This window comes from Microtus pennsylvanicus, chromosome 10 (genome assembly GCF_037038515.1).
Source record: "Microtus pennsylvanicus isolate mMicPen1 chromosome 10, mMicPen1.hap1, whole genome shotgun sequence".
Taxonomy (NCBI): Eukaryota; Metazoa; Chordata; class Mammalia; order Rodentia; family Cricetidae; genus Microtus; species Microtus pennsylvanicus.
The window spans coordinates 49,803,869-49,828,766 of NC_134588.1; the positions used below are offsets into that span (position 1 = coordinate 49,803,869).

Sequence of the window (24,898 nt, forward strand, 5' to 3'; positions counted from 1 at the left end):
TTTGGACTGAGGTAGACATATAGCCAGTGGCTGGCTGTTTTGCTTTTCTAACCTTCAAGTTGAACCCCAATATCTGTCTCTGGGTTTTTACTAATTGTGCTACACAGACAGGCCAGTCTTGAACTTTTTAGTATTAGGAATGCAAGCACGATTCCCCTCTGTATGCTGTGAATATGTTTTATTACCATTGGTTAATAAAGGAACTTCTTGGGCCTATGGCAGAACAGAATAGAGTAAGGTGGGAATTCGAGCAGAGATAGAGGAGAAAAGAAGGCAGAGTCAGAGAGACACCATGCAGCCGCCAAAGGAGAAAGATGCCTGCCTGCCAGAACCTTACTGGTAAAACATGAGCCTTGTGGTAAAATACAAAAATAATAAGAACAGGTTAAGATGTAAGAATTACTTAATAAGAAGCCTAAGCTATTGGCCAAGCAGTGTTGAAATTAATACAGTTTCTGTGTGATTATTTTGGGTCCAGGAGGCCGGGAAACGAACGAGCTGCCTCCATCTACACGCCATCACATCGTTTAAATTTTTTAAAAAAGGAATTTGATAGGAAATACTTCAGGGATTTATAACAGTGAGTCCAGCAGGCCAAATAATTTTAGGAAATCATTGAGTTAAGTTAATATGTTCTTTCAAGTAGGCATGCCTGAATAGGAGGAAGAATACAGATGTTTTCGTGCCATTCAGGGGCCTAATGGCTGTTTACTCAAACAAACAGATGCCAAACATTACCATCAATTTCTCTACGTACGTTTAAGAAAGCTACACTGGGCGGATCTCTGTGAGTTCGAGACCAGCCTGGTCTACAAGTGCTAGTTCCAGGACAGGCTCCAAAACCACAGAGAAACCCTGTCTCGAAAAACCAAAAAAAAAAAAAAAAAAAAAGAAAAAAGAAAGCTACACTGAGAGCTCTATAGGAAATATGAAGGACTTCTCTATAAAAATACCAGAAATATGAAGAGTCAAATTTACCTTCAGTCAAATTTATCTTGTGTGAATTAAAAAGTTTTTACAGTAGTCTTGGGGATGAAACTCAGGCAGGGCCTTGCGTGTGCTAGTTAAATGGGGTATACCACAGGCCTGCAAAACCCAACTGTGTTCTCTACCCGAAGGCTACAGGGAGTCACAGACAGCACAGCTTCCCAGCTGCTCTCACAGGCCACAGACTCTCTCTGTACCTGCTCCCTCTGGAGCTGGAGTTACACAGGTAGCTGGCAACTAGATGTGGGTGATGGGACTCAAGCCACACAGACGCAGCAAGCACCCTCAACCACTGCACAATCTCTCCAGCCTCAGCCAATTCTGAGACAATATCATAACTGAGTTATAACTCAAGGGCTCATGTGCTTAAGATCCCAGGTTTGGTGATATGGAATCTTTATTTTAAAAAAGTGAGCTTCATTTTCTAAATCACCCAAACGTGTCTTAAGGTCTTTTGCATTTGAGTCAGGGTCATTGAATAATTTTCAAACTTCATAGGGTCTATTTTAAATTTGCTAACTCTCTGTTTAATATAAAACAAGCAGAAAACAAAACCATTTTTGCACATCTGTGTGATATTAGGAAGTTTTTTTGTTTTTTCTGTAGCTTTGGAACCTGTTCTGGAACTAGCTCTTGTAGCCCAGGCTGGCCTTGAACTCACAGAGATCCACCTGCCTCTGCCTCCCGAGTGCTGGGATTAAAGGCCATGGCCCGGCAGGAAGGTTTACTAATACAGTAAAAGATGTGCGCCTTTCTTTATGCTAGTTGTTATGCATACTCCTGGATTAATCTTGAAACCTGAGACGTTTGTTTTTGTTTTTTTGAGACAGGGTTTCTCTGTGGGTAGCCCTGGTTGTTCTAGAACTCACTTTGTAGACCAGGCTGGCCTGGAACTCAGAGGTCTACCTGCCTCTGCTTCCCAGTGCTGGGATTAATGTGTGCAGCAGTGCCGGCTGGCTGTAATCTGGGATTCTTTACAAGTAAGAATACCTCTGACCATATGTAAAGAAAATGCATAGCACGGAAGAGAACTCTGAAAGCCTTCTTTATTTATCTTAGGTAAAACAAAGACTGTTTCTTTCATTCTGCCCCAGACACTAACTGAATATGGGCAAAAACCTTTGTATTTTAAGTCCTTCAAGGAGTTGCTAAAGGCTGTACCAATTATTTTTCCCTTCCACACATCACTGAAATAATTATGATAGAAGAAAGCCCACCCGACAACACTTACAAAGGAAAGGCAAATGGCAACTGGGTTCAAGGCCCAGCACCTGCACGTGTTGAATGTGTAAAGTCATTGGTGTATTAGAGCCAGTTTTCTTATTTATGAAGAGTTGCAATAGCCTGATGATGTAACATGAAAGAGTAAAAACCAAAACAATTTAAGCCCTCAGAATTTATAGTGCACAACACAGTCTGCTGATAGGCAGTGATGGCACAAACGTATGGTAAGGTCTAAATTTGTGATTCGCGACTGTGGCTGTGTTTCCTGTCTGCTAACCTGTGGTTCAGGGCATCTCTGCAAGAGGGCCCAGAGAACACAGCACAACAGACAGCCACCCTGTTCGGAGACAGGCTTTCCACTGGGTCACCATGGCTTCACTGCAACCATGGGAACTCACTTCAAGTTGTTACCAAAGATAAATCAGAGCTCTGTCCAAGTACCACCTGGATTTTACCCTTCTGATCTGTCATTTTCCCAAACATTGGCCATGTCCTGAATATTTTAAAAACTTCGAGCTTTATCTGCACGCTGGCTGTTGCCTGAATTGGCCCTCCACTCTCCATCTTCCCACCACTCAGGTGAGCATCACTGTCTCTGGGAAAGCTCGGTTACATATGGTGCCTTTCCCTACCAGTCTCTCTTCCTTTCACTCTGTATTGCATAGTTTACTTATTATCTTTCTAAAATATGGACTTCACACCTCGCTGATTTCTATAAACAACAAAAATTATGCACTACTGAGAAAATTATCCAACTAGGTATGGTAGTGCATACATAAACCCCAGAACACTAGTGCTGAGGCAGGAGAACCACAGTTTGAGGTCAGCCTGAGCTAACTAGTGAGTTCCAGGCCAGCCTTGGCTATTATTATATTATGAATGTCTTTCTCTAACATACGTAAATACAAATGCAGACGCTACAGAGTCTGAGCAGGAGGAGGACTCACCTGCTGTTTGTTGCTCTGGCAGGCCGCACTCAAGTGTTTGAACCACAGCATCGCATTCATCCTGCTGCCGGCTTGAAACTTGTATGAGTTTCCTAAAATCACCAAAAGCAAGTAGAAAACAATAAATCTAAAGACAACACAACCTAACATTCCAGCCAGACAAGACGACTGAGCGAAACAGACCCCAGTGCTCAGCTTCAGAATTCTCTTCATCTGCAGCCTCATTTCCCAATGCACAGTTCTTTATGCCATATGCTCACAGGATCTGATGTCTAGAAAATCACCTTTCTACCGTATGCACAGTGAAGGGATTGTGGTTCCCCAATTGTTCATTAAAGAAGCTGTGTGGTTTCTCTAGATAGTCTGCAAATGCTATCACCCCACCCTTACTGTGCGCTCATTCTAGGAGGTACTGCCTATATTACATATAGTGAGCCTTTGTTCAAAGTCAGAGTATAGACTCAATGAGTTGGATTACTTGGGCTTTTAATCTAAGCTTAGAACAGAAAAATGGAATAAAAGTACTATCAAAAGACGCAATTCCTCCAACCTCCGTGTTGGTGATACAGCAGAACCAGGATCAGTGTAGGGATAAGTCCCGCCCCTTAGGGGGCGTGTTCGCCTCAGGCTAATGTTTGCCTATAAATTTGGCACTTCTGCTTTCCTGGTCTCTGCTGGAACGGTGGTTCTGTAAGTCTATTTCTCCATTAAAGCTATATATATATATATATATATTTTACAATCTGTCTGCATTCGTTTATGCCGTTACAGATCAGGGCTCAGGAGTGAGTGTCTGCAGCACCTCTGATCCCCTGGCGAGCAGCTCACCTTTCTCGGAGTCAGTCAGCAGGAAGAGGTCTGGGTGCTCTGGATCATCAGCCATCATCACCATCCACCCCACCACAGACACATTCTTATTTGACGTTGACTTGAACTAGGATGTAAGATAATCAGAGAAAACAAACGGTGACAACCAGTGACTTCTATGGCCAGTTCTCACTGAAAGGTAAGTGTCAGTCTGCCCTTAGGAGAGGTAAGCTGTATGACCTAATGCTGACCCAGGTCAGCTTGGCATGCCCTCTTTACAGGGGCATGCCCAAGTGCCATGCTTCATCACAGCCACTGTCCCACCGTACATTTCTGGAAAGCGTGCTTGTCAATCTGCTGCTTCTCCTGGTCACAGTGTTTCCACCTAGAGAACTGGTTCTCAACCTTTCTTTTCTTTCTTTTTTGATTTTCGAGACAGGGTTTCTCCGTAGATTTTGGTTACTTTCCTGGAACTAGCTCTTGTAGACCAGGCTGGCCTTGAACTCACAGAGATCCACCTGCCTCTGCCTTCCGAGTGCTGGGATTAAAGGCATGCGCCACTGCTGCCCGGCTGGTTCTCAACCTTTCTAAGGCTGTGACCCTTCAATACAGTTCCTCACATGTGGTGACCCCAAACATACAACTACTTTGTTGCTACTTCATAACTAATTTTGCTATTGCTATGAGTTGCAATGTAAGCACCTGTGTTTTCCCATGGTCTCCTGACCCACAGGCTGAGAACTGTTGACTTAGGAGCCACGGCTGCATCCTAACACGTGTGCTTCCTCAGCCTGATGATTTCATATGCGAGCGAGGCTATCCAACAATTCTTACTTGTATTTGCAAAACCAAGAAAAATTACAAAAATTAAAAAAAGGGAGGTATTTTTAGCATGTTGGTTACTTTCATCGGTAACCACTCTTTTCTGTGGGGGAAAGGGCAGAAAGTAAGGTTAGTCTCACTAACAGGAATAAGGAGTGCTAAAAATACTACAACTCAAATCTAGCAGTGTGTAAAAAAAGTTGCCACAAGTCACAGCACAGAGTACAAGTCACTTCCACCATGTGATTGCCAGTGTGGCTTGGTTAAATGCAGAACTTTATTAACCAAATAACTAAAATAAGAATAAGCAACAGAACCTCAGCCATTTTGTGAAGAAAAAACACCGGAAGGGTGAAACTCACTAAGTAACCAATGGCAGACAAAATAAAGCTGTGCTCCACACTGGCCACCGGGAGCCCCATTATTTCTGGTGACAGGAAACCTAATTTCCCTTTTCTGGAAAAGCTTAATATTTACACTCCTCAAGACATAACCCAGAGAATCTGTGCACAAGAACATCCACCACAGAAATAGGGAAGAAACAGCCTATCAAATACTCACCAAGAGAATGATGACTAAATTTTGATAAACTCATAAAATAGAAGACTGTTTGGCTTTGAAAAGCAGTAAGTGACAACCACAGACATCAACAATGACTTCAACAGTACACAGCAGAGAAACTCGGTCTCACAAACAAACACACAAGCAGCTAGGTGTGGTGGCACACCTTTAATCCCAGCAGAGGCAGGGGAGGAAGACCTCTGAGTTCAAGGCCAGCCTGGTCTACAGAGAGAGCTCCAGTCCAGAGAGGATACACAGTGAGAAAAAGGAAAAGAGAATGCAAGCACAAGTACAGTTAAAAAGTTAAACTGCCGTTTATGTAAGCAAACATGTATGGTAAACTCTGAAGGAAAACTAGGCCGTGACAAAAATGACACGTAAGATGACGCCCACCGGAGAATGGCTCCCTCACGGCAACGACAGCTCTGGTGATGTGCTGACTTACGCTAGAGGAGGCTTAAACACGCTCGTTTACTACACACCTTTCACAGTTAGAGTACCGGACGGAATGACTACGGTACAACAGTGATGTGAGGGGCACAAAAATACAAAGGAAAGCAGGTTAGGATGGCACACCCGACAGAGCAACTTTCTAAGATGCTCCTCCTAACCTCTGCTGCACTAGCAAGCGACGTACAGACACCCCACAAGGGCAGAGTCACGTTTGGGAAGTTATGCCCCTTTGCTGACCTCTTCCATGCATGGAACTTGTGCTGTTACTGACAGTTTCACGCTAACTGGGTATATTTATGCTGTGATTGTGGTTTTAAACGACTAAGAACTATTTCCTTACTGATAATTATTTTGTGTATTTTAAGAGTTCTGTTATTATAACCATTACAGGAATATCCTTCTACCGATATCTTTGTGCACGTATTCAAAGGTAACTGGAGAAGTTTTTCTTAGATGAGAAATTACAGTATATTAAAGGAATACTGACAGCCCCCCCCAGGCAAGCACACACGCTTGCACATACATACACACTTTCTGACCACATGTAATCTTATATCACAGCTAATGCAATATCATCCATCTTTATATTTCTGTCTAATGAATAATCATTTAATAAAGCTGGTTAGTCAGTACATTTTACCTTCCATTAATTTCCCTGTTCTATTTTTCTGTTTTATTCTTTATAAATAACACAGTTTTCTCCCAAGTGCAGGTTTGGTTTTTAAAATTTTAACTAATAAAACACATTGTTCAATCATTACTATGTAGTGATAGATTTAAATATAGCTGTAGTTTTTTTTGCAATAAATATATTTTAACTAAAACTTTACATAATCAGTATGCTTTCGTTTTTAAACATTCAAAAAACAGAGACATAACAAAATAATACCTCTTCTTTCTTCCCAAGTTTATTCTTCATGGACCAACAAATAATAACTCCAATTCAGGTATATGTATGGCATATGGTTGCCAAGTATTTTTCTTCTCTCCTCCCTCATTTTTGAGATTAGGTCTCACACTGTAGCCCAAGCTGGCCTTTGACTCATTGTAATCTTTGTGGACATCTCTAAACACATGCAAACAAGGGCAACACTAATTGGGTTCAGTAGGCTGCATATCTTTGTGTATACACACACACACACAAACAAGAAATAATGTCATGAATTCAAGAGGAGAGACACAAGGGGAGTCGAGGGCAGAATGATTCATACACAGTGTACTCATGTATGAAAATTTGCAAATAAAAATTAAACATAACATGAACCAAACTGCCAAGTAATAAATGAACTATTGAGAGGACTAGACAGTTATCAAAGCATAAAACACAAATGGCCAGTAAATATTTTGAAATGTGTTTAATATCCTTAGCCACCAGGGAAATGCAAATTAAAACTACATTGAGATTCTACTTCACTTAGTCTAGTCAAGATAACAAATGCAGGTAAGAATGTGGGGAAGGAGGAAGCCTTGATTACTGTGGGTGGGAGTGCAGCCATAATGGAAATAAGACCAGAGGTTTTATGACCCATAAGCCCAGGTTTTATGCTATTTCATTTCTGGGCATGCACCTATATACATTCTGTCACACCAGATACTTGCACTTCCATGTTTATTGCTGCTCTATCCACAATACTAAGCAAATAAAACCAACCTACATGTCTATCAGCAGGTGAATGGATAGTAAAAATATGCTATATAGACAACAGAATTTATCCAGTCACAAAGAAAAAGTGAAAACTGCATGAAATGGATGGATCCAAAAAAAAATGTGTGAGATAACCTACATTTGTGTGCAGATCCTACAGATCCTAGCTTTATGTTTATATATGTGTGCAGATGTGGGTCTGCTTAGGCCATGAAACCGAGAAGGGGACCAGAAGAAGAGAGAGTTGTTGGGGGAGGAGCACAGAACATGTGGCATCAAGTGGGAGAAGAGACTTCTGGGGGCAGTGGGAAAAGATGGGGGAAGGAAGATCAACAAGACAAAACCTATGTGTGAAATACCATAATAAAATCTAAGACTTGGTATATTAATTAAAAAGTAAACATTCCGTAATTAAAAAGGCTGCATACAGAGAAAAGAGCATCCAGAGGCTTTTAAGGAAACATGGAGGGTAAGGAAGCAGGCTGCTGTAACTACTGTGCCCACAGGCGCCTCTTCACCGCTGGGAGAAATGCCACATTAGAGTCTGAGATAGGGTTTTTGTTGTTCTTTTTGGAACAGGGTCTTCTCTATGTAGTCCTGGAACTCATGGGAGATCCTAACTTCTCTGCCTCTGAGTGCTAGGACTAAAGGTGTGTGTCATCATGCCCAGATATGGCACAGAATTTTAGGTATTGTTTTCATGTTCACATTTAAATAGTAGGAACTGAGGCTATAAAGCAGGGGTTTTGAGCCATGGTCTGACCCAATGCAGGTTGAGACAGGTCTAATCCCAAAACAGATACCTGCAATGTGCTATTTTCACATTTGCAATGGAAAAACTTGGAAACACAAATGTGATTCCAAGGCATTCCTTGGAATGGCTGTTTAAACACATTTCCAACTATAACATGCATTTAGGAGTAAGCATGACAGCAGCTGGATGAGAAACATTATCTTGTATCCTATTAGGGGTATTCTCTGTACATCCAGGAAGAAGTGAAACAAAGCTAATGGCTTTGAGGAGGAATACTTACATGTTTTCTTTCTGTGGCCTTCAGAGATTTGGCAGCATAGTAAAAAAGCTGTGTTCCACACAAGGCTGCCCAGTACTTTGTCCAAGACGCTACCTGAAAAAGATAAACTTGAAAACATCACTGAAAGGCTCTGACTTGACCTTCTTAGTGACACTATTCTATTCTTCACTTCAGTTATTAGAGACAGGTTACAGCATCTCTAAATCTATATCTCGGATATCACTGCCACTTTCAGTGAAGACACTTCAGAAGTCAAGTAATTCCACATCTCATCAAGAATCCTAACTTTTGGGTACTGAAGAGATGGCTCTGCCAATAAAGTGCTTGCTTGCTGTATGCAAGCATGAGGACCAGAGTTCAGATCCCCAGCACATGAAAAGGCTGTGTTCAGTTGCAAACATCTGTGGGTGGGAGACAGGTAGATTGCTGGCCACCCAGTTTAGCCACTGAGCTCATGGTTTAGTGAGATAAGGGGGAACGGCAGAAGCAGCTTTTTTCTTTGTATCTGATTACTTAGCAGCAGAGTATCATGGGAGGGAACACAGCTTTGCCGACAGGTAAGATTGTGTTTACCAATCTCATAGCACTTTTAAATATTATTTTACTCCATCAAGTCACTGTACTCTTTCTCTATTTTCCTTCTCTTTTTCTCTTTTCTCCTTTTCTTTTCTTTTGAGACAGGGTTTCTCAGTGTAGCCTTGGCTATCCGGGAACTTGTATAGACAACTACTTCATACCCACTCCTCAAAGTTCTATTATACTAACTCCCATGATGTCATTACATAATTTCTGTTTAAATAGATTTAAATCTGGATTAAAAAATAAAAACTTGTATTTTCAGCACACATTCTATAACTGCCTGTTTATAGACTCACAAAAATCAGCCTTCTTTCTTGCTATCAAAGTTCTGTTAACCCTGAAGCTATCAAAGACAAACTCAACTTCTCTTTTTTTTTTTTTTTTTGAGACAGGATTTCTCTGTGTAGCCCTGGGTGTCCTGGAACTTACTCTGTAGACCAGGCTGGGACTAAAGACATGAACCATCACCACTCAACTATAAACTTAACCCTTTATGCTCAGGAAATCCAGTTCCTCTTTCTTAATTTGTGTTTGCAGTGATTCCTCTCTCCACTGCATCTCAATTTCCTCCCTCTTCCACCCAATTACACAGTGAGCCTGGAGACTTTTCCCTCCTAAGAGTCCCCCTTTGCCCTCTGGACATCATCCAGCTCTTTTGCTCTTTTCACAGCAAGGTTTCTCACTCTTGCCCCTGCTTTTGTTTTTCCTGTTTTCTAGTCAACCTCATTCTTGTGGCTTCCAGGGTTAGCAGTCTTTCCTTTATCACACCATCCCTTAGCAGTGCTGACAAAGGGTGACCCAGTACATGTGTGCTCACACCTCAAAGTCCAGCACTCAGGAAGCAGAGGTAGACGGATCTCTGAGTTAGAGGCCAGACTGGTCTACTGAGGAAGTTCCAGGACAGCCAGGTCTACACAGAGAAACCCCCGTCTTGAAAAATAAACAACAATAACAAAACCCCAAAACAAAAGGGAAGGAGTGGGCACGGATGGCAGCACACCCATAACTCAGGGCTGTGATGCTGTACACATCTCTTTCTGGGGGCACTTCCTCACGGTGCTAGCGATGCAGTCTGCCTTTGGAAGCCCATCTGTATGCTAACCTCTCTGCTTTCCTGAGTGGAGCACACTCTCCATAAGGCAGGCACTTAGTTTTGCATGCTTACTGCTAGATTCTAGCACCCAGCAGACAACAGCCCACATGTGACTCTAAGGTCACTCGAGAGCTAGCTTTCTGAATGTGTGTACCTTTGGTTTAATGTGATGTAAAAAGCAAAGTAAGATGACATAAATGGACCACTTTCACATTTTCAGAATCCCTTAGATTTTCAAAAGCTGTAAGTGTAGATATGTGTCAAAGTATACATTTTATTATTCTTATTTTTTTTAATGTTCTTTTAAGACAGGGTTTCACTATGTAACCCAGACTGGAACTTGTACTGTATATATCAGGCTGGCCTCAAACTCAAGAGGTCCGCCTACCTCTGCCTCCATAGTGCTGGGATCAAAGGCATGTGTCACCACTGCCTAGTAAATATATATTTTAAATTAAACTGTACTGTAATTTGAGAAAAGAAAAAACTTTTCTTAGTAATCAAACTATTATGCTGTGAGAAAAACCAAACTTTTTTTGCTATATACTACAAGTTCTGTCCTGTTAGTTTCTTGTTTCTGGCAGGGATATTTGGAGAACATGTAGTCCTGGGATTCTGTTTACATGGAAAAATACATTACAAAGTTCAAATAAACTGACGGAACAAAATTATTCTAGTTCTTACGAATTACTCTACTTTCAATTTTTCTAAATAAATTATGATATGCTTTCCCCCCCCCTTTTTTTTGAGACAAGGTCTCACTGTGTAGACTTAGTTTGGCCTGGAACTTATTATGTAAACTCTACTCCCTGAATAATGGGATTAAAGGTGTATGCCACCATATCCAGCTTATTATTGTTATTCTTAATGTATTTTCAGGGTCCATTAAAAAATAATTTTGGGTAAGAATTACCTTAGAAACCGAAGTTCAGGACTATCTGATTAAGCACATTTAAAATGTGATTTAGCTGCAATCTACATAATAGCTTCAATACTTTAATCAACAGGGTAAGGGAATCTGATGACCTGGAGCAGTGACTCCTTTCCCTTCATTCTTCACTTCCTGTGCACAAATAATTTTTAGACTAAATAAGATTGCCCAAGTCAATGGGGAAAACTACAGTAACCACCAGAATTAGAATAAAAGCTGCAATGAGGCCCCACACCTTATTAGGCCTCTGACCTCAGCACAACCAGCTCCACAATGGAAGTGCCATTCAGGCTGTAAAACTCAGCACACAGACAGAACCACCTATCCAAACCAAAACAAAGGCCTAACCCAGCAAACTCCATAGTTCCGGGAAAGTCTCTACAAGCACTAACCTTGCTCTCTGGCTTCTGTAGACTCACATCTGGCTAACTACTCTTGTTAAATGAAGTTTGTCAACTTAGGACATGGCTTTTGTGCTTCAAAATGCACTCTGAGAAAGGACTGGGATCCCAAACACCCAGTGTGGTCACCTAATAAAGCCTATAGACCCATGTCCAAGCAGTCTTCTCTGGGGAATACCCCACGAGGGAAACCAAGTGCACTTCCTGTCTCTGTGTGCTCACCTTCTTGATTCAGAGTGAAGTGCTCCTTGTCCAGGAGAAACCAAAACCAAACCTAATGAGGACAGTGTGTTTTTAGTGACTATAACTCTACTACGGATCTATTTCTTTTCCAATTTTCGGGCTTCTCGGGCCATTAGCATATCTTCAGACCTACATTAGAATAAGAGGAATCTTACTGTGGGTTTTTTGCCTTCTTTTAACAAAGTTTTTCTCCTGAGGACACCTTGAATAGTAACAGCTCCTGGGTACAAGTGCACCGCCAAGTCTTCTGATTCCGCAGAACTGTAACAAGACCAAGCAGAAAGCAGCTAAGCACATGTCTGAAGCAGTCATTAAGAGGGTCGGTAAATGAAACCCCAATATTCTTAACTTTAAAACTTTGATACTTTATTGAGAGCTGGTAAGACACTGAGGATTTTAAAGACTTACTGATTTGAGATTTATAAGTTGTCATAAAAGTAAATGAGGAAGTTATTAAAGTCAGATGATTAAACACACATCCGATTACATATTTCAACAGATACAACTTAGAAAGAGAGGAGGAATTCATTTAAACCAAGATTAGTTAAAAAAGTTAAGGCTTTTTTCCCCTTCTTAACATGCTACAGTACATCACTGTGGTAACGCATCAGAAACTCTGACTGCTGGCAAGAGAGACAAGGATTTTGTTAGAAGTATATAAAACAGAAATGCAACTAACAAGCTCAAAACAAAACAAAACAAACAAAAAACCCTACAAAAACAACCCCAGAAAACTCACACTTAATTTTAAAGTATATAAATAAAAGTAACAGTGTCAACAACATGCTTTTAGAAACTGGCTTTCTGTAGTAAGTGTTAGTGACACTCAAAAGCTACCCGTGCCTACGATCTCTAAACAAAGAACCCCAAGCTCAGGATTCCCATTTCATATGTTTTAGTAATCATTGTAATATCGTTCCTCAGTTTATTTTAGAGTCTATATTTAAAAAAGAATGATTTAAATGCCAATCTCTGGTGATGTGTTATGAGATGTAGAACTCTGAACACAGCAAAGAATGCAAGATGTTTAGTCTCTTTATAATTATTTAGGTGTCTTCAAAGTGACAACCTGGAATTTTCATGCTCCAGCTGTTTAAAAGGAGGGGACACACAAGAGGAGACACCATCAAGCTGAGAGGGTTTGCTTCTCAAGAGCTGCTCTGTTCTTCTGAGTGATTTCCTGTTATGAGCCCTTCCCCGGCATGGATCATCTTTAGGTGCTTCTACAGCTAATACAATGCAGAGGCCCAGCTAAAAAAAAATTGTTTAATGAAACAGACTTGTCTAAATTTAGGCTCTATGGTTTATCTGGATAAAAAACTTACTTAAAAAAGACAAATAGAATAAAAACTTACTAGAAAAAGAAATGCTTTGATTGCAGCTTAAGAGCAACAAATTGATTTTACACAGCTCAGCCGTAACCAGCATCATTAGACAGCGTGCAGTCAAAGGACTAACAATTTCGTAGCATTTTGAAATGTGACATAAAGATGCAAATTTTAATAATTAGCCCTGTGACTTAGAAAGAATAGTTCAAATTTAAACTAGAATAAATCTTGGAAAGAAAGTTTTCATGGGCAATTTGTTTAGTTTTAAAACCAATTATTTGAGAAAGAAGAGAAAAAAAAATGTCAGACAACACCCATATGAGCCAGCACCAACACCAGAAGGGAGTTCTATGGCCCCTGATGCAGGGGAATTGTACCTGCTGGCCTTCGTGTGGCTTCGATAGCCATTTCGTGGCACTCTTGTCACCGGGCCGAGAGAATGGTATAATCTGTTCCTGTTGGATTCCATTATAAATTGTATACATTACACATATTTTTATTCATAGAATCATTAACACCTAGAATAGTACACTAGTTTGTAATCTAGCTTTCTATATTAATCCGTAAAAAGGGAAAGATAGGATTCTTTTTTAAAACATGCATCATATTACAATTTTTTCTACTGACTCTAGAAACACAGGTATAAGTATACACTAGACGACACAGCTATACAGCACTCATTCTCACGTCTGTTACAACAACTGTTTATGGAAACTTGAAAATGTTCCACAGCCCCCTTTGCTCTTCTTGGATTCCAGTTTAAATATGACACACAGAATTGTATGAATAATTCATTTTATTATGTCCCTATGAAGACACCTAAAAGCAATGTGGCTTATAAACTTAAAATGAATGAGGAAAATTTCTTATCAAAGAAACTACAAAGACAAACTGAGGAGTGCATAGAGACATTATTTGTTTTTCCTATCAACTGTCAAAGCCAATAAATGCTAAGAATGGTATGAGCCCGTACCTATCCCAAATCATATCATATTTGATACAGGAAATATAAACCCAGAAACAATGGTATTTCTTTGTTTAGTAAAACCAAAGTATGAGATACATGATACTTAATCTAGTAAATAAGGGGAGAAGATAGTGGTTACAATTCAGACAATGATTCAGAGACTGGGGAGATGGCTCATGGAACAACATTTGCTACATGTGCTACATGCTTAGGGCCCTAAGCTTGGTATGGAGCACTTGGTGTGTGTGTGTGCTTCAAGTCTGAATCTTTCTGGGCTGCATTTTTTAACTGATTTCAAATTGTTTGAAGAGCTACTGCTTTAACCCTGGCACAGGGTTAAACAAACTGTGCCATACAGGAAGAACACTAGTATGAGGTATGAAGGTCAACACATGACAAACTGCCTTCCGAGATAACCTGCTGGGATGCAACACTACACTGGGTTGTGCATTTATAGTTTAAACAACCTAGGAAACAACTGCTAACCAATCCTATTAATGAGAAATCTTTAAAGAGAAAGTTTCTAACAAGTAGTTTGAAATTAATGATTCGAATATAATTTCAAGTGTTCCTGTTTAAAGTGACTGACCTGGAGTTTTCATATAACTGAAACAATGATGAGGCTCAGTGGGAGGCCCTGGGCTCAACCCCCAGCATTGCAAAACAAGCACCAACTCCCCCACCTCCCCAGTCCACTTGCAGCTTATGACTTAGGATCTTGGTTTATGTGTAACAATGGAGTACTTATTTCTGTCAAGTCAAATGTCTTGAGCCAGATGAGGTGCTGAAGTGGTAACTTAAGAGTTCCAATGGATGTGTGGTAAATACCCATTTGAATAACTTGTCCTTAGTCTCAGGGAGAGTTCTATTTGATGATCAATACGGCGCACTATCTCTGCACAGATGACAGGGTTTGTAACTTAAAGCAACAAGGAAAGATAGCATGATCGTACAGTAGGTTAGTGAAAAGCAGTATACATGCACTGACCTCTTGTGTCAAATGTCAATCTTTACTTGTAATTTAAAATTTTGTCCTTAAGAATGCAAAAGTTAAATAAATGTATTACCATTAGATTACACAGACCTATGGAAATAATGCCATTTTGGTACACAGAAATTAATTATGGTTATTTAAAATTTTTATTTGACATTTATTATTGCTAAAAAATGTTATAATTTCAAAAATTCAAAACACATGTAAACACCAAATAAACATATATAAAGATCACAATAGCCATTCTCATGTACAATTCCAGAGTTAAATATCTACTTGCTATCTCTTCTGCCAGTAAAAAGATAATAGTAATAAGTAACAACAACTTTTTCCAATTCACATTCATATTATTTCCTAAGACAGGCCAAAGGTCAAAGCAATTTTAGTGGCTAATTTCTCTTACCTTTCAAAAGCTGGCCATGAGGTCTCTTCACTTAGTTCAGAGCCATCACTACTCCCTAAAACCAAGAGTTATTCTATTATTGTTGTATCAGTAATTTTTCCAGCTTAGACTTTCTACTTTAAAAAATGAATTTTCTGGTGGTACATGCTAATAACAATCCTAGTATTTAGAAGGTGCAGAGGGGAGGACTTTACGTTCAAAGACAGCCTTGGTCAAATAACAGTCGACTCTGTCTCAAAACAAAAACACACAATGACGACAAAAAAAATCCAAGGGCTGGAGATGCAGTTTACTGGTGAGTGCTGGTCTACCCGAGTTAGACTATCAACACCACAAAAAAAAAAAATTCTACCAAAGTGTTCAGAGCAAAAGCATTTTTTCGAAGTTTGCCAAAACTGAAATTCAAAGAAGGTCATGATATACTAACTTCTTGTTCGGAAACCGATATGCGACCATGATAAACAGCTCGATCAGATTTGAACTAGTCTCCCAGGGCACGGCACAGTCTGGGCACCACTGCATTTCACAGCACAGAGAAGCTTAGCCCAGCTGACTGTACCCACTTCCCACAGCTGTTCTAGAGTACAGGATGGCACCTGACTACTTCAGTTACATCATGTCTTAGTTATGTAGGCAAATAGTAGAAGATTACTGCATCCTTACTTCAAATTAAGGATATACACTTCAGCCATTTTCCTTTCAGGGTTTTTCTTTTTCAGTGCTGGGATTCAAACTCAGAGCCTTGGGCATTTTAGACAAGGGTCTCAGGGGAGTAGAAAAAGCGCCAGCGTGAATTGGGACTGTAAGAGCACATGTGCTTATTCACACGACATGAAGAAAACCAGCATCAAGAACTCAATGGTGACACCAGATCAAGAAGGGAGCAACTCCCTCACCCTGACGCCACTCTGATGGCACCGGCTCTAACCGTCCCATCATGGGCAGACACATTGCAGCTCAGCTCTTTTCTTACTGTTGAGATGACTTACTCAGACTGTCTGCTTGTCTTCCCGTCCATCCATCTGAGTTCAGCTGGACTTGGTCCTGCCCTTTGTCCCTGGATTCAACTCTATAGCTCACCCCTATCCTGTAGCCAGCAGATTCCACAGCAGCAGCTGCAGCCCCTCACAGACCTCCTGCGGGCTTGTGACCTCACCCCCACTGATCATCAGCCTTTCTGCCAGCTTCCCAGCCAAGTCTCTGCTTCCTTCACCCTTTGTAGCCACTCGGTGTGGTATGTAATATCTGATGTGGAGCTATTTTTCCATTAAGACTGGAATAAAAGACCCCATGTTTGCCTTGGCTAAGGAGATCAAGGAAAGTGGTAATATCTGGCAAACTGCTGCCATAAAATTGCAGTACCTGTGAATCTGTTGTTCAATAAATCCTGACTCTATGGAGATTCACAAACGGTTCATTCACCTATGTTTCTGACAAGACACACTCACACACACAAAAAGTAAAAGCTACAGCTGGAGAATAATTTTAATACACACAGACGAGATAGCTAAATATATAAATTTGTTTTCTTACACAACATACTAGATTCCATAGGTATAACAAACTTCTAATCAAGGCTGACACTACACATGGACTACTTACAATGTCACTAAAGAGGTGTTTCCGGGAACACTTGATTTCTGACGTTTAATTAGCAACATTTCCATCAGAGGCCAGCACCAAAGCAAACAAGTGCTGAGCGGCACTCAAGGGTTCAAAAGCAATTCTGTGTTTAGGGTTTGTTATTCTCAGGCCAACGGAGCCAGTATGCTCAGATAATGGATCTCTACTGATTTTGACATCGAGATTATAGCAATAATATAGTTTAGCCCTTGAGCAACGTGACAGTCAGAAGACCTTTTTTCTCTTTGTTAAAACCACAACTGAGCATACTATGGATATAGTCTTTAATTATAAAAAGAAATCATGATCAGATAATAAACCACAGTTTTAAAGAATGGGGGCTGGAGAGCAGGCTCAGCAGCTAAGAGCAGAGGACCTGTTTCCTGAACCCATGCTGGGCAGCGCACAAAGGCCTGTAACGCCAGTACCAATGGTGTCTGAGGGGGACTTGTACTCACAAACTGACACACACATATACACAGAATTACAGAAAAAGTAAAAACAGGCTGGGAAGGATAGCTCGGGGTTAAATGAAAGTTATACTACTTTTTCAGAAGATCCAAGTTTGGTTCTCAGCACTCATGCCAAGTGGAATCCCAGCTGCAGAAGATCTGACCATCTTTCTAGAATCTGCTGGCCATGCACCCACATAGGCACACACAGGTGGAAGGCACGTACACATGCACACACATAGACATGACTTATAAATATCTTTAAACAAGCCAGGCGGTGGTGCCCCATCCCTTTAATCCCAGAACTCAGGAGGCAGAGGCAGGTGGATCTCTGAGTTTGAGGCAAGCCTGGCCTAACAGAGTGAGTTCCAGGACAGCCAGTGCTACAGAGAAACACCATCTTGAAAACTCAAAGGAAAAAAAAATTTAAACAAAGAAGTAAAACAATTAACAGCAGCACATGGAACCTTCTCCAAACTATCATATAGAATACAAATCAAGCCTCACAAACAAACAAAAAATTGGAATTAATTCCTTGTATTGTGTCAGACCACAGTGGAATAACTCAATGGAATAATAATTATAGAAACCACAAAAATATTTAGAAACTAAAAATACATTTTTGAATGAGTAGTTCAAGTAAAAAAAGAAATGCCTAAAGTCAAATGATAATGAAAGCACATGCAGAAGAACCTCTGGGACACATCTGTAGAGGTTAAGTGCTCACATTAAAAATCTGAGAGGCAACAAACACAGCCAACCCCGCACACAGTAGATGACAATATATTTAAAGATTAAAGGGGCAGTAAACAAAAATCAACCAAACGGTTGAGAAAAGCTAGTGAGATTGACAAACCCTTAGACCTCCTGACAAAAAGAGTTTAAAGACACAAATTAACAAAATTAGAGTTCAAATGGGTCATGATAGAGGGATCATAACAGAACATTATCAGAGATTACTATGAAGAATTAAACTCTATAAAAAGCTGAAAAACCCAGAATTTCTAAATGTCTATCATATACCAAAATTAATTCAGAAGATATAAACAACTTAAGCAGATTCATCAAAAGCAATGAGATTGAAGCTATAATCAAAAGCTTCCTTCAAATTAAACCTTCTTCAGCACCCCATGTTTACTGCTGCTTCAGGGAAATGGAACCAACCTAGCTGTCTGTCAACAGAGGAATAGATAATGAAATCTGGCACAGATACAAAAGAATATAGTTCTAAAGAAAAATGACCACCAAGTTTTCAGGAGAATGGATGGACCTAGAATGTACTGAGGCCATACAGGATCACAAAGAAAAAACCCTGCAGAGCCGGGCGGTGGTGGCGCACGCCTTTAATCCCAGCACTAGGGAGGCAGAGGCAGGCGGATCTCTGTGAGTTTGAGGCCAGCCTGGTCTACAAGAGCTAGTTCCAGGACAGGCTCCAAAACCACAGAAAAAACCCTGTCTCAAAAAAAAAAAACCAACCCCCCCCCCAAAAAAAAAACCAAACCCTGCATGTTCTCCCTATGTGGATCCTAGCCTATAATATATGCATGAACTATGTAAACAAATGTGCAGTGGGCACAGCATACCATGAAGAAAGGGAAACAACACAGGGTAAATATTAGGTGACAGGACCTGGGTGTAGCTGATGTTCACTTAATCCAAAGGTAAGATTTTTGTTTTTAGTTTTAACTCTGCCATGGACTGTTTTTTCTATCCTCTTCCTCTTCTTTTTTGATGGTGGATAAGGCCATAAAAGTATCAATAGTGGCTAGGTAGTGGTGGCACACGCCTTTAATCCCAGCACTCAGTAGGAAGAAGCAGGTGTGTCTCTGAGTTTGAGGTCAGCCTGGTCTACAGAGTTCCAGGACAGCTAGGGTCTTATAGAGAAACCCTGTCTCAAAAACCCAACACCAACACACACACACACACATACACTCCAGTGTGAGGTTCCACAGCTTGAGGGCTATTCTATTTTAATTGTATAGAAAAGAGTTCAATGAGATATAGAGACTTCGGGTCTGGTTAATTTTGCTGTAAGATTTTTTTTCCCTCCAGAGACAGGATTTCTCTGTGTAATAGAGCTTGCTTTGTAGACCAGGCTGGCCTTGAATTCACTGAGATCCCAGCACTTGGGATTAAAGGCATGCACCACCACCGTCCAGCTGCAAATTCTTTATAATAAAGTTTAAATCATTAAAAAATTTCAACAATAACAAGAAACCTCCAACCAAACCAATTTACTCTACTCAGGGCTCTCCAGCCATGGTTCTGCTATGTAATGCATGTTAATGCACAGGAACTTAATCCCTACAAAACTTTGGTCAATTTTTCATTCTCATGTTACTGGTTTTTTTCTCCCTTTTTCTTACGAAAAAAAGTCTTAATGTATAGCTCAAGACTATCCTCAAAATTGTGATCCTCCTGCCTCGACCTCCAAGGTGCTGGGATTACTGGTGTGCTGATTTGCTACAGTCTGGACCTATAATATCCTGTAGAAGTCCACATTTTAAAGGCATGGTCCCTAGGCGTAGCACTATTGGGAGGTAGTAGGAGGTGTTCAGGTCACTAAGGGGAATGTCCTAGAGAAGACATCCTTTCTCAGTTTCCAACACAAGGTGAATGGTTCTGCCATGTTGCACGCTTCCATCATGAAACCTTACCTTAGGCCTCTATGGGAACTTGCATCAGATATGGCTACGTTTAGAATCTCACACTTCAGCGCTGGGGAAACAGCTCAGTGGGTAAAGCACTAGCAGTGCTCGCATGAGGACCGAGTCTGGATGCCCTAGCACTCCTGCCACACAGCAGTGCATGCCTGTAGTCCAGCAAGGGAGAAGTGGTAAGAGGGCCCTGAGGGGTTGTTGGCAGTGCCGGCCAGGTGCAGTGCAGGAGTCTATCTCAAAAATAAGGTAAGGAGTGCTAGGGGAAGACATCCCATGAGAACCTCTGGCCTCCGCACGTGTGGTGTAAGCACACATATACACGAAATAATGTCTATAAACATCTACACGCGAGAATGTCCTTACTTATTTATACTATACCTGGGTGACCTAAACAAGTCTTACAATTTGAAATACCACAAATATTTAATTTTCATACATTCAATGGCCTGACATTTCTATTAAGACCGAAGAAGTTCAAAACCTAAGTCTTGACTTGCCAAGTTCAGCCACACTTCAATAAATATGTTGCCAGTCAGACAATTCTCTCTCAGTCCTGTGTATGGTAAGATCACCATCAGCTAACGAGCTGATAATTCAAATGACTTTGGAGTCCCACTTGACCCCTTCCTTTCTTCCTTTTCCTCACTTTCAGCCAAACTGCATGTGTTAACCAATTAAAGCAGCCTACAGTCTTTTCTCAAAGTTCTCAAATGCCTTCTCATTTGGAGTCAAAACTTGAAAAACAATAACTATTACCATCACCTCACATTTGATTGTGCCTTTGTTTTAAACCATATGTTTTGTATTTATGCTAGGGAAGACGGTTACGACACCGGGGTTGTCAAATGGCCTACCCCCTTTCACAGGGGTCACATATGAAATAGATGCATATCAGAAATTTACATTATGATTCATGACAGTAGCAAAATTATAGTTATGAAGTAGCAACAAAATAACTTTATGGCTGGGGGTCATCACACATGAGCAACTGCATTAAAGGGTCACAGCATTAGGGAGATTGAGAACCACTGTGCTAGGGTTAATGAATGTTTTTGTGGTTAAGTTATTTTGGTTTTGCCTGCTTGTTCAAATTCTTTTTTGGCAGCAGGGGGTGGCCCCAGTGAGTGTCTCACCTATGGATATTCCACTGGAAAGCGTGGAGCTCTCAGCTTGGCCTCGTGATGGTGCATGCGGCTCCATGACGCTATCATCCAGCAGGTGTCTTGGACCTGCGTTTGGGAATGTCGCACTCTTAAACTCTGCTGTGTTCATCTTATGAATGAAACTAGGAACAAAGAGAAACACTCTTTACAGCTCCTGTTTCTAGCATAGGACATAAAAGATAACCAAGAGTGTTCTGAGTTTGTCTTGAAACAGAACATGCCCACTGGAAATGGCATTCCTCCTTCAGCAATCAACAGTGCAAAACTAACGGCACTAAGTGAGAATCGGGGTTTTCCCTTGTATTTAGGACTAAAGAGAGTAGTTCTTATAATTTAGTTTATTATTTGTATTTGTCACGACAATTGATAGCTCTGATAACAAGGCTACAATTTTAAAAGGAAACTTTCAGCATAGCTCTCTGGATTTATTACTGTGGCTCTCCGAGCTCCTGATTGTTCTTCCTCTGATACATTCATTTCCAAATGCAGGTAAAAGAAAACTCTTTTTAGGCAAACAAGATAGATTTTTTTCTGAACCTGAAGACCAATCACACAGGCACCTAATTTCTACTTAACTAATTAAGTAAACAGAATATAGAAACATGTTTTACTAACAAAGAAATCAAAAGTAAATCCATCTGCAAACAACTTAAAAACAATGGAAAGACAAAATTGAAAGTGCTGACTTGTAACCCAAGCTATGGCACTTCCTATGTCCGTGAGGAATCAGGTTCCGAGGGGACGGGGGCGTCTGTGGCAGGAAGGCCCCCTCGGCAGCACTGCTCTTCCTCCCGCTCTGCGGAGAGGCTCCCACTTCAGGACCTAGAGAGGAGAGGACAGAGGGAAACTGTCACCAGGTTTCAAGGGCCTGGTCTACAAAGTGAGTTCCAGAACAGCCAGAGCTGTTAACACACAGAAACTGTGTCTAGAAAAACCAACCAACCAAACCAACCAAACAAACAAACAAAAAAAACCAAAAATAAAAAACCAAACCAAACCTCTCTGATATCAAAGTGTGTATTGTTAGTTTTATTTAATTCACTTGAAGACATATGTATTTTCAAAATTCTAAAATAAACCTCCAACCATACAAAAATCTACTAATTTTTATCTCTCTTAAATATGTTAGAGGCGGTATAAACATTTCCCTAATTTATCAAAAAGGAAAGAGATCAGTTTGGGCTCTTAATTCACAGACAAAAATCTAGACATAGTACCTAGGTCTTCTGACTCAGTTTCAATATGATGCCCTGCTTGTTTACACACGGCTTTGGGTTTCTCTGAATGAAATGTGTAGGCTAGGTCAAGGGCTCAGGGTAGAAATGATTACCTCACTGCCTGACACTTGAACTGATTTATGGGAATAAAAAAAAAGCTCATAATGTGTAGCTTTCAAAACAACTCTCCAACAAAAATCTGCTGGCCCTACCCCCTTAATCTCAGCAGTCAAGGGACAGAGGTAGGTAGATTTCTGTGAACGCCAGCCCAGCTAGAGTGAATAAAACCATGTCAAAAACAAAACAAAACAAAAAACAGACAAAACCCACAAAACACAAACAAACTCTGCATGGTGGTGAGCACCTATTACCCCACACTGAGGAGGCTGAGGCCTGAGGATAGGGAGTTAAAGGCCAGCACAAGCTACTCAGCAGGATCCTGTCTTAAGGAACAAACAGGAGAAAAGCACGTTTAAGAAAATCAGACAGAGCATCTTCTGCTTGGAGCGTGCTTCCTCCGGACAGTGTCATGCAGCTCATTTCCTCCCCTGATGAACCAGGACTTCAGATTTTTAGGTATGCACTAGAAACCTTAGTTTAAAGGTCTATGTTGGTAATTTTTAAAAGGCACTTATCAGTTATTTTTTAATGATTAATTTCTTATATGTTAGTGTTTCTGATGTGATTTATATACATTAAAAACCAGTTGTAAATCTATGGATAAAGAAGTATGGTGTTTGTATTTGTAACATGTGGCCCATCACTGAAAGCCAAAGTCACTAAATTTGAATTCTATAATTATTTAAATTAGAATTTTTGTTCTGACCATAGAAATATCTTCATTGCCTAATATTAAATTGTATTCCTAATAATTAAGATAATATTCACAAATCTATTGTTAATATCATATGTATTTTCCTCAACTAGGAAACATTTATTTATACATTATTGACAATCAACAAATAATTTTTTAATTAAAAACCAAAATAAAACAGAAATCCAGACAGCACTGATATACTTTAATACCCAAAATGATTTTTTGTAAGCAGTATAAGATATGCTAAGTATTCACTCACTTTGAAATATAATTCTTTCTTATGAGATCAGGTTATCTGGTACACTGTTTGATAATGAAACCCACCTTGAAAAAAAAACCCTCCCCAAGGAAACCATGCACCAACCAACAGCTATGGACTAACCTACTAGGTCTTCTCTGGAAGCAGCTGAACGTGGCGTACTTGTCCCTGGTTCTATCTTTAATGAGAGCCTAAATTTTAAAAGAGCAAAATGTAAGAAACAATGAACACTGACAAAATATCAAAGTCATGCTTTTTTACAAAAAATCCAATAGGGAGTTGGAGAGATGACTCAGTGATTAAGAGCACCAGAGAGTCCTCCAGAGGACCCAGGTTCAATTCTCAGCCCCACAGGGTAGCTCAGAACCATTGTAATTCCAGTTTCAGATGATATGATGCCCTGCCCTCTTCCGACCCACACAGGCACCAGGCAGGCAAAATACCCAGACATAAAAACAAAAATACACACACACACACACACACACACACACACACACACACACACACACACACACACACGGCTCTTTAGTTACCACACAAAGGTACCAAACATTTCACCACAGCTAAAGACATTTACTAAATTACTAAAAGATGATTTTAATTACACTGGACATGGTAGCCAGTCTGGGCTACATAATAAAATCTAGGCCAGTCTGGGTTACAGTTTGAGATCCTGCCTCACACAAACCAACCAAGAAGCAAAAATAGATTTAGATTTGTACTGACATACACTTAATGAAATGACAATCAAGTCCAGGAATGTACTCATGTATTTAACATATAATTTATTTCTAGACTGATGTAGGTGGGTCTTCTTTCTATGTGTTGCTTTCATTGGTTAATTAATAAAGAAACTGCTTGGCCTGATAGGTCAGAACATAGGTGGGTGGAGTAGACGGAACAGAATGCTGGGAAGAAGGGAAGTGAGTCAGACCCCATAGCTCTCCTCTCCGACATGGACGCAGGTTAGAATCTTCCTGTTAAGCCACCACCTTGTGGTGCTACACACATTAATAGAAATGGGTTAATCAATATATGAGAGTTAGCTAGTAAGAGGCTAGATATAATGGGCCAGGCAGTGTTTAAATGAATACAATTTGTGTGTTGTAAGTCGGGCGGGACACGAAAAGCAGGCCTGCTTGCCTCATCACTACACTAGACTCTCGACTAGATGAACTATTGGCTTGACTTTAATACTGAAAACTTTAAGACCTTTTTACAGAACTACCCAACAAATCAAACGACCCAGTTTATGAAATGAAAGGTCTACAGAAATACCAAGATTGCT

The 24,898-nt window shown here is 40.3% G+C and overlaps 1 protein-coding gene across 7 annotated transcripts in view; it reads right to left on the bottom strand.

Moving 5' to 3' along the window:
- Positions 1-24,898, bottom strand: part of Ralgps2 (Ral GEF with PH domain and SH3 binding motif 2) — a 146,019-nt gene that overhangs the window by 5,504 nt on the left and 115,617 nt on the right. For 4 of the 7 annotated variants that reach the window (XM_075988331.1, XM_075988332.1, XM_075988335.1 and 1 more), the window contains 9 exons: positions 23,734-23,801; positions 22,004-22,139; positions 21,288-21,439; positions 15,420-15,474; positions 13,433-13,510; positions 11,883-11,988; positions 8,481-8,573; positions 3,987-4,092; positions 3,159-3,250 (listed from right to left, as the gene is read on the bottom strand). In XM_075988331.1, the coding sequence (XP_075844446.1) occupies positions 3,159-3,250; positions 3,987-4,092; positions 8,481-8,573; positions 11,883-11,988; positions 13,433-13,510; positions 15,420-15,474; positions 21,288-21,439; positions 22,004-22,139; positions 23,734-23,801 (886 nt within the window). The remainder of the gene's footprint in view (positions 1-3,158; positions 3,251-3,986; positions 4,093-8,480; positions 8,574-11,882; positions 11,989-13,432; positions 13,511-15,419; positions 15,475-21,287; positions 21,440-22,003; positions 22,140-23,733; positions 23,802-24,898) is intronic. The other 3 variants (XM_075988333.1, XM_075988337.1, XM_075988334.1) reach the window with 1 other exon arrangement.